General features: G+C 52.0%; 1 protein-coding gene across 1 annotated transcript in view; it reads left to right on the top strand.

Moving 5' to 3' along the window:
- Positions 1-9,362, top strand: part of DEDD2 (death effector domain containing 2) — a 44,587-nt gene that overhangs the window by 2,768 nt on the left and 32,457 nt on the right. Inside the window, exons 3-4 of the mRNA XM_010863121.1 lie at positions 191-463; positions 3,560-3,700. Of these exons, the coding sequence (XP_010861423.1) occupies positions 191-463; positions 3,560-3,700 (414 nt within the window). The remainder of the gene's footprint in view (positions 1-190; positions 464-3,559; positions 3,701-9,362) is intronic.

Raw genomic sequence — 9,362 nt, 5'->3', positions numbered from 1 at the left:
GGCCTCAGGGAGACCCGGGGTGGTTGGGAGCGCGTAGGCAGCGTTGCCTGAATCCTGACCATAACTCAGCTTACAGAATAGCTCTGACAGTTGGTGCTGCTATAGACATGGATTGGGTGGCCCCAGGAGGTGATGAGTCTGCTATCCTGGGAGGCACGGAGCAGTTACTGGGCTGGAGGTGTTTGAGGAGGAGTGGCTGTCTGGGCTTTGACCTCTGGGGAACTCAGGCACCCTGTGGGGCAGGCTTTCATCTTTGGGGGGAGGGGTGAGAATTGGAGGCTGGGCCTGGGAGAGGCTGGAGGTTTCAAATACTTTTTTCCATCCCCTGCCCCATCCCCAGTGTCTCCAGAGCGCTACAGCTATGGCTTGTCCAGTTCTTCTTCACGGAGGATGGAGGGCAGCTGCCGTCGCCGTCGCCAGTCAAGCAGTTCTTCAAATGCTGAGCAGGGTCAGTGGGAGACAGGTGCGTGTCCCTCACTGGCCCTTCTGAACCCTCATGAACCTACCTTATCCTGACCCATCAAGAAAGGAGCCTGAGGGGTGATTTTGCCTGTTTCTCTTTTAAATGTATATATTCATTTTATTTTTGGCTGTGCTTGGTCTTCATTGCTGCACTCGGGCCTTCTCTAGTTGTGGCAAGTGCAGACTGCTCTAATTGGGGTGTGCAGGCTTCTCACTGCAGTGGTTTCTTGTTGCAGAGCGTGGACTCTAGGGTGCACGGGCTTCAGTAGTTGCGCAGATGGTCTCCGTAGTTGCAGCTTGTGGGCTCTAGAGCACAGTCTCAATAGTTGTGGTGCATGGGCTCAGTTGCCTCAAGGCCCATGGGATCGTCCCAGATCAGGGGTCGAAGCAGTGTCCCCTGCATTGTCAGGTGGATTGCTTGCCAGCGGACCAACAGGGAAGTCCCAATTCTGTCTCATTTTCCTTTGTGTTTGTGTGTGGGTTTGTGTGTTTATTGCTGCAAAGACCTGGGTCCAAAAGTAACCTGTGCAGTTGTCTCTTATGGTTTTTTGTCGTTTAAATGGCATCACCTTGTAGGTGTTATCCTTCACATGGCTGTATTTATTGGATGTGTTCCTGAGATTTATTCACATTGGGTTTCTAACTGGTTTTGTTACATTGCCATGGCAGTGAATTTATCTATTCTCCTCCCCTCTCCCAAGTTTTTAATCATTCAAATGTAATTTCAAATACACAGAGAAGTTGAAAGATTAGTACAGTGAACTTGTTCATATCTTTCACCTTGATTCAGTAATTTTAACGTTTTGCCAGTTTTGTTTTGTGTGTGTGTGTGTATGTAACTCTGTGGTTTTTTATTGAACTCTTTGAAAGTAAATTATAGGCATCAGGACACTTTACCCCTAAATTAGCAGGCATCTCCTGAGAATCAGGAGATTGTCTGATACCACTTCAAGACCATTATCATACCTGAGAAAGGGCATGAGCACTAATCCTCTGGTATCCTAATGAGCCTGTCTCAGATCTTCTCCATACTGTCTGGACTTTCAGGATCCACTGACAGATGTGTTGTTGTGCACTCAGTTGTTAGTCACCTTAATCTCTACTATAGAACCCCCACCCCCTGCCACCGGGTAGCTTTTTCTTTATTTCCTCATGACATTGACCAGGCCACTTGTTTTTTAGTGTCCTGATTGTTTCTGGATGTGTCTGATAATTTCCTGAGAGTATCTTTTAACTTATACCTCTGTCCTCTGTATTTTGGGAATGGTGTTTAGAGAGTTGGTTAGATTCAGGTTATGTGGATTTGGCCAGGATGTTCCTTGGTTGATGCCATCAGCTTCACGTTGGAGCACGTGAGGAGACCTAGTTTTCCTTTTGTGAGCGAGCAAGTTTGTTTACCTGGTTATCTGGTATATTTGCCCTTAGTACAGAGGTATTTTTCCCTTCGTGGTTAGTAGATAATCTGTGGGATGACATTTTTACCCGTCCTGTTCCCCAGCAGCATCCCCAGTGGGTTTAGCAGCCGTTGGAAATCTTTGCCTGAACCAGTTGTTGTACTGGTGTTCTCACGGTGATGATTTTCTGATTCTCTCCTGTGTCTGTTATCTGGCATTTTCTCAAAAGGAGTTTTAACTTTTCTCTTTGCTTCCATCCATCCCTCCCTCTCTTTTTCAAGTGAGGAGTGTCACCATGGACTCATATATACTTGTGTGTTTAAAGTGTTAGAATCAGTTATTCTTCCTGATGTTCAAATTGGCTAGCTCCTGTGTCTTTTTGGTGTTTCTGCTTCGTTCTTTGAGTGCTTCTTGGTTTGTAGGTAGGACTGCAGGATGTCCTGGGTTCCCTTGTATTTTCCTTCCCCAGCCCTGGAATCAGCTGTTTCCAGAAGCCTGGTTTCTCTTAGAGGCAGTGGTATTTAGAGACCAAGATTCAGGGGCTGAGTAGGTGCATTGTTTCTAGGCTCTTACAGTGAACCAAACTAGAAACTGTGCCTTTAAATACAAATTCATGTTAGTATTTTCAGTTCAAAATTAACATTACAAGGACCTTTTTTTTTTAGTTTGTTTTCCTGACTGCACTGAGCTGGCTTGTGGGGATTTTAGTTCCCTGACTAGGAATTGAACCTGCATCATTGGCAGTGAAATCACAGAGTCCTAACCACTGGACTGCCAGGGAAGTCCTTACAAGGACATTTTTATCTTAGTCTGAAAGTCTTGGTAACATTAAGACATGGACTTATTTGCTTCATTTTACAACAATAATAAAGCAATTTCAAACTTAAAAAGTGCTAACCATGTCTATTGAATGAAACATAAGATTTTTTTGTGTGATTTTTGTTTTCAGAGTATATCCTACTAAGAGTTTATGGTCACAATATTCTTCCTAGTTACTTAAAATCCTTTTCTCCTGTTGTGTGTTACTTATTCTATATATGTGTAGATTCATTTGTTTCTGTTTAATTTTATGCTCTATTTTGCCTCCTTATTTTTTTGAGTATGTCATAAAACAGTTACAGGATTCCAAAGTCAAATCTAAAATACGCAGAAAATATGTTCTTAGAAGTATCATTTCTTTTGTTGTCTCTTTCCCTCCCAGTAGATAATCAATTTCATTTCCCCTATAGACTTATAGTGTTTCATCTTGCAGAAATAGCAAAGAATGTATACATCTTGTTTCCTCTCTTTTTTTATATAGAATGTAGCAAACTGTAGCTACTTGCTTTCTTTCACTCAGCAATCTATTTGGAAACTCCCCTGTGCACTTTTTGTCAGACATTTACATTGTTTTCAGGTTTGCATGGTTAGAAACTATAAACAGAGCTCCAGGCTCCCGCAGCTGTTGTCCTGCCTGTTTCCTGGTGTGAGTAGTCAGGGTTTCTCTAGGGTCACACCTGAGGGTGGAACTGCCAGGTGGGGTGTGCTCACCTGTCCTACATGATGCTTACTTGTCTGTACTCTCCATCTTCTGGCCCAGGAAGCAGAGGGGCTCACCCAGGGTCCCCCAGCCCAGAGTCCAGACTTGAGCGCTTCCTTGGGCTCCCATCTTGATGCTCCACCTGTCATCTGGTCCTCAGCCTACCTCATCTTTCTCTCCTCAGGTTCTCCCCCAACTAAGCGACAGCGGCGGAGTCGGGGCCGTCCCAGTGGTGGTGCCAGACGGCGGCGGAGGGGGGCTACCACCACTCCCCAGCAGCAGCAGGAGCCAGCCCGGCCCACCTCAGAAGGCAAAGTGACCTGTGGTAGGTGTTGGTGTGTGCCTCGGGGAGTGCATGTACAGTGTAGAGCTGGAGGCGGGTGAAGCACCCCCCTGTCTGACACCCAGGGGGTGGGCAGCGGCTCGGGCATCTGTTCAGCACAGCAGAATTCTTGCCCTTTCTGTAGCCATCTTGGTGGTCTACCTCCCACCCATAGTTGAAGGATTATGTTGTGTGTAGCCTTCTCCAGGAGGCCTTTCCTGACAATCCCTTACCTTCATTTTCATTTTTTATTGGAAGAGCCAAGCAGAGCCTGAGAGGTTGGGCTTGGCAGGCCTCAGGGCAGATGGGAGTTAGATTTTATACTAGAAGTCAAGTCTTTCCAAGGGAGTTTTTCTTTTGGTGTGGCAGTAAGGTGAACTCTGATTCCATCTAGAAAATCAGTGAATGAGTTAGAATTTGCACAGTATTTAGAACACTGCTGGACAGGCACATGCTCTGCCAGGTACCTGGGAAATACAGGCAACAAAGGGGAAGCAGGGACCTGAGTGGAGTGGCTTCAAGTCTAACACGGATGGGGCTGAGGTCTGGCCTGGGGTAGTGGCATTGGAGAGGCGAGAAGGAGGTGAACCTATGGAAATAAACCATAGAGCTGACTGGACCTGCAGACTTGTTGGGTTGGGTGGGGTAGGGGACTCCGCTGTGCAGACTCATGAAGACCTTCCCATGAGAAGTTCTCACTGGTTGTGAGGAGAGGACTCACTCTCTCACACTTCCACACGCTGCTCTGGTACCCCTTCTGAGTGGGACAAGGCTCGGTCACAGGGTATCAGCTAGTGAGAGGCTCAGGCTGGACTGGGTGGGGATGGGATCACAAGTGGGAAGATTGAGGGGGAGTGGCAGCACTCTGCATTCCCCAGGAGACCTCAGCCTCCAGTGGGGGCGGGAGGCCTTCCTCCTCACCTGCAGAGCCTCCACCCCTCAGGAGCGCATGCTCTGCCTCCTCTCGGTGCCCAGTTCGGCCCCCCAGGCCCTGGGCACCAAAGCCACCCCGTAGCCGAGGCTGCAGATACCTGTCCTGGGTGCTGTCAGGAGGAGCAGCCCAGCAGACCCAGCCGTGACCCCAGAGGGCCCCCACGTGAGGGGGTGGCTGCTTGGTTGTGACTCTTCCCTAGTCAGGTGGTAATTAGGGCCACCCCGTGGCTGGGGGGCCCGGAGAGCCTCTGCCTCCCTGGGGAGCAGGCCAAGCTGAGGCCAGGGAGCGGTCTTGCTGGTGGAGGCTTCAGCGTCTTGACTGAGGGTGGGGAGGTGGTTAACCTGGGTGTGACCGGTTCCTGATGTAGGGGATGAGTGAGCAGGTCTGACTGCTGACTCACCAGGCAGGGTGGGGCCGGCATGAGGCTCTCCCCTGTAGGGCCCAGGTTTTCTCCCCTGAAAATGGAGATGGCTTAGTCTTGGGGTTGGAAGGAGGCCCTCCAGACCTGAGGAAGGGGGGCCCGCCTTCTCACCTGTGCCACCCGTGGGGTTGGAGCCTCCAGTCAACGGCACTCCGCTGAGGGATAGAACCAAAGTGAACTCCTGAGGGCCCCAGAGTGTGAGGAATGGGCCCTGGGGGATCCTGGACTCAGCCACGGGACCTCTGAGTTTCCTCATCCCTCGTCCACTGTGCTCTGTGCTGAGCGTGCTACTCCGGACCTTGAGTCCTCAAGATGGCCCCTGAGGTAGAGATACCGTCCACCATCGTGTGGAGCGGACAGGCTGGGCAAAAGCCTGGGTTTGTTCATTTGGTTGTCACACGCGTTTATAGAGCACTGACTATGTGCTCACATCCCATAGACGGGACGGGAGGCCCTGCCCTCACGGGGCTTGTATTCTGGTGGGAGGAGAAAGCTAAGAGAAGGAAGAGAGAGACTGACGATGTCAGCTGTGGAGAGAAACCAGCAGGGACAGGGCATAGAGAATGATGGGAAATGCAGTTCTAGATGGATTTTCAGGGTAGGGTGGTCTAGGAATGCCTCTCAGAAGACAGGGAGAGAGGCAGGTGGGTGTGGATGGCCGAGGAAGGGTGTTTCAGGTTGAAGAGACAGCGGGAGCTGAGACCTGAGCAGGGACATGTCAGTGGTGGAGCGGAAGCTGGCGAGCCTGGAGCAGGGGGAGTGCGGGGGCGGTAAGGAGGCCAGGGCAGGAGAGTGACCAGGGGCCTGTCCTGCAGAGCCAGTGAGCCTCAGGCCAGGCCTTTGCGTCTTTTAAATGATGGGAAGCAATTGGAGGGCTTGAATGACAGGCTGAGCTTTGCTTCCACTTCCCCCCGCCCCCAGTCTGTTTGCCCATCCCCTCATCTGTTTCTGGATAAGAAACAGAAGCAGACAGACTAGCATTAAGAACCTCGACCCTGGGCTCCCCAGCACCCAGCCTCTGCCACTGTCAGGCCATGGTTTCATTAGCCACGTTGTTTTGGAGTCAGTTCCAGGTGTCCTGTAGTTTCAGGGGTAGGTTTTTCACTGTGTATCTCGAGAAGATATGAATTGAGTTCCCTGGTGGTCCAGTGGTTAGGACTCAGACTTGGCGCTTTCCCTGCAGTGGCCCAGGTTCAATCCCTGGTCAGGAAACTAAGATCCTGCAAACTGCACAGCTCAGCATCTGCCCCCTGCCTTCCCCCCGGCCAAAAAAAAACTCACAAAGGAAAACCCAGTAACTTCTTACTCTTAAATGTCTTCTCAGTGCCTAAATGTTAAATTATTCTAAATATTGGTGCTCTTGAGTCTCTCCTAATCTATCGGATCCACCCTGCCCACGCACCACCACCACCCCCCACCCCCACCCCCTGTCTTGTTCCTCCCCCACCCGCCTTGCATTGTATTTGTTGAAGGTAGTTGTGTGGTTGTGTTTCCCAAAAATTGGATTTTGCCAACTACATTCTGCGATAGGATTGACTGACCATGTTCCTCTGTTGTCTGTTTTTCCTAAAAATTGACAGTTGGGCCTGGAGAGGCCTGATCAGATTCTGGTTTGATTTTTTTTTTTTTTTTTTTAATTTTGGCTGTGCTGTGCGGCTTGCAGGATCTTAGTTCCCTGACCAGGGATCAAACCCCCCGCCCTCAGTAGTGAACGCGTGGAGTCCTAACCACTGGACCGCCAGGAAAGTCTCTTTTTTTTTCCCAAGTTCACTTCAGTGGCCTGTGTCCCCACAGTTCCTCCCTGTCCATTAGTTCAGGAAAGTTGAAGGACTTCTGCCTATGCCTTGGGGAAGAACCTGGAGCCAGGGTAGGGCGGGCTGTTGTCCAGAGGACGTGCTGGCGTTGGGGGACAGAGTCTGTCCCGGCTGCTCTCCCCTGGGTACCCATCCTGTTGGTCCCCAGCTTTTCCTGTTACTAACTCCCGGAGGGGGGACCTGAGTGAGAGTCGTCTCTGGGCTCCAGCCATATGCAGCACACGGTCTGGCACGCACGGTGGCTTACCTGCTCTCCCGGGGCCTGTGTCCCTCAAATGTTCCCCGATTCCCCACTGGAAAGCCCCTCCCATTCCCTTCTGGGGCCCATTTTGCCCCTGAAGAGAGACTGATGCGGTGTGGGGTAGGGGAGCCAAGGGGGTGCTGGTGCCCAGTTGAGTGCAGGAGGCAGGAGCAGCTCTCTTCTCTAAGAAAACCTGGCCCCGCCCTCCACCCTGGGGGCAGGCAGCGTTTCCTACCTGTGGAGAGGGACCGCAGGCAAAAGCTCCATGTTCCTGGCCCGAGGAAACTATTCAGCTACCCTCTGGCCTTCCCCCAGTGCTCCCTGGCTCTGTTCCTGACTCCCCTGCTTCTTGGTGTCCTGAGGCCACTTCCTTCCTGCTGCTTGCAGAGGGCTCATTACCTGCCAGGCACTGACCTCAGTCTGCCCTTTACCTGCATCCAGCCTTGTCATCCTCACAGTGGCCCCATGAGAACAGGTGCTGGGGTGAGGTGGTTTTATGGAGGAGGCCACCAAGGTGCGGAGATGTGCGGTCAGCTCGGAAGACCCCAGACTTCCCGCCTCCCCAGCCTACCAGGGCGCAGTCAGCCCGGCCCCTCCAGGTGTCCCCTTGTACCCTTTTCCAGCGTGATCCGCCCGTTCTGTCCCCCGGCCTATGAATGCCCCAAGTTCATGCTCTGCCTCTGGGCTTTCACAAACACTGATCTCTCTTCTGGGAAAGCCGCTGTTCTCTTTTCACTGCTTGTTTGCCTCGACCTCCTTGTCCTCCTTCACGTTGCATTTCCAATGTCATTTCCTGGAGAGGTTGTCTCTGATCATTCTGATCTAAATTACAACTCGCACTCTATACTTTTCTCTCCTGACCCTTGGAATGTCTTTTAATTATAGACTTCTGTGTATGGTTGTGTGAGAGGCAGCACACAGTTTAGGGATAGTTGAGAGCTTGGGCTCTGGAGGCAAGCATCTAGGTTGGAATTCCAGCTCTGCCATTTCCTGCCTCTGTGGCCTGGGGCAGGTGACTCACCCTCTCTGCCTGAGTTTCCTCGTCTACAAAAGGGGACAGCAGCACAGCCTCATAAGGTTGCAGGCATCATCAAAAGGGTCAGCAGGTGTGAATGAGTACTTGGTGCAGTAAGTACTGAGTGTCACGTGTGTGCGGTGGGCTTCCCAGGTGGCACAGTGGTAAAGAATCCGCCAGGCAGTGCAGGAGATGCAAGAGATGCGGGTTTGATCCCTGGGTTGGGAAGATCCCTTGGAGTAGAAATGGCAATCTGCTGCAGTATTCTTGCCTGGAAAATTTCATGGACCGAGGAGGCTGGCGGGCTACAGTCCATGGGGTCGTGAAGAGTCAGACATGACTGACCAAAGCACAGCACGCAGGGTGTGACCCGCACAGAGTGCTCCTTGGTTGCGGCTCACAGGTCTTACAGTCCCACTTGTGTCTCCCCAGCGCTCCTGGCACTTAGTAAATGTCTGTTAAATGGAAGAATGAATGGGATGTGCGGGTCCCCCCTGGTCCAGTCCTCCTTCCACCCCAACCGTGCCCGTTGGGCTCTGTGTGAACAGATAGGCTTTCCCACATGTCTAGTAGCCAGCTGTGCTGAGGAGAAATGCCAGCTGGGGGGCGGTTCACCTGGGCGGCTGCAGGCCCCAGGCTGCCGGTGAGCCAGGCCTTGGTGGGTGACGGGCATTCTGGGCAGAGGAGATGGCCAGCTCATTCTGTGAGTAAGGCTTGTGCTGGGAGCACTTCCCTTGTGACTGGAGGGCAGGGTATGGAGGATGGAGCTGGGATTGCAGGAGGAGACAAGGGAGGACATTGGCTCGGGCCCAGGTGAGCAGGCACAGGGCTTAGGCAGGGGCCATGGGGGTAGAGGGGAGTGTCGAAATCACAGTTCCTGTTTTTGGGGTGCCTTCTGTGCCTAGGCTCTGGGTCGAATGCTTCATGCGTTGCCTTATTTGATCCTCATGACCCCGTCGTGCAGCAGGGACCTCTTGTTTGTTTATGTTTTTCAGATGGGGAAACAGGCTCAGAGAGGTGAGGTCACATGCCCAAGGCCCCACAGCTAGAGAGTGGCAGAGCCGGGACTCGCCTCAAGGTCTGTCATTCTCCGCCACCTGGCTCTGTGCCTCTGCTGCTGAGCACCCCCGTGTGGCCTTGGACAGGTGCTGCTCCCCCCACCCCACCCCGCCCCCTGGTCCCCTGCTTCCCAGCTCATGCCTGTTGAGGGCCTGGTCAGATATTCAGAGGCGTCAAGGAT

This window comes from Bison bison, unplaced genomic scaffold, assembly GCF_000754665.1.
Source record: "Bison bison bison isolate TAMUID 2011002044 unplaced genomic scaffold, Bison_UMD1.0 scf7180017858349, whole genome shotgun sequence".
NCBI classification, from domain to species: Eukaryota; Metazoa; Chordata; class Mammalia; order Artiodactyla; family Bovidae; genus Bison; species Bison bison.
This window is presented reverse-complemented; position numbering and strand designations above follow the sequence as displayed.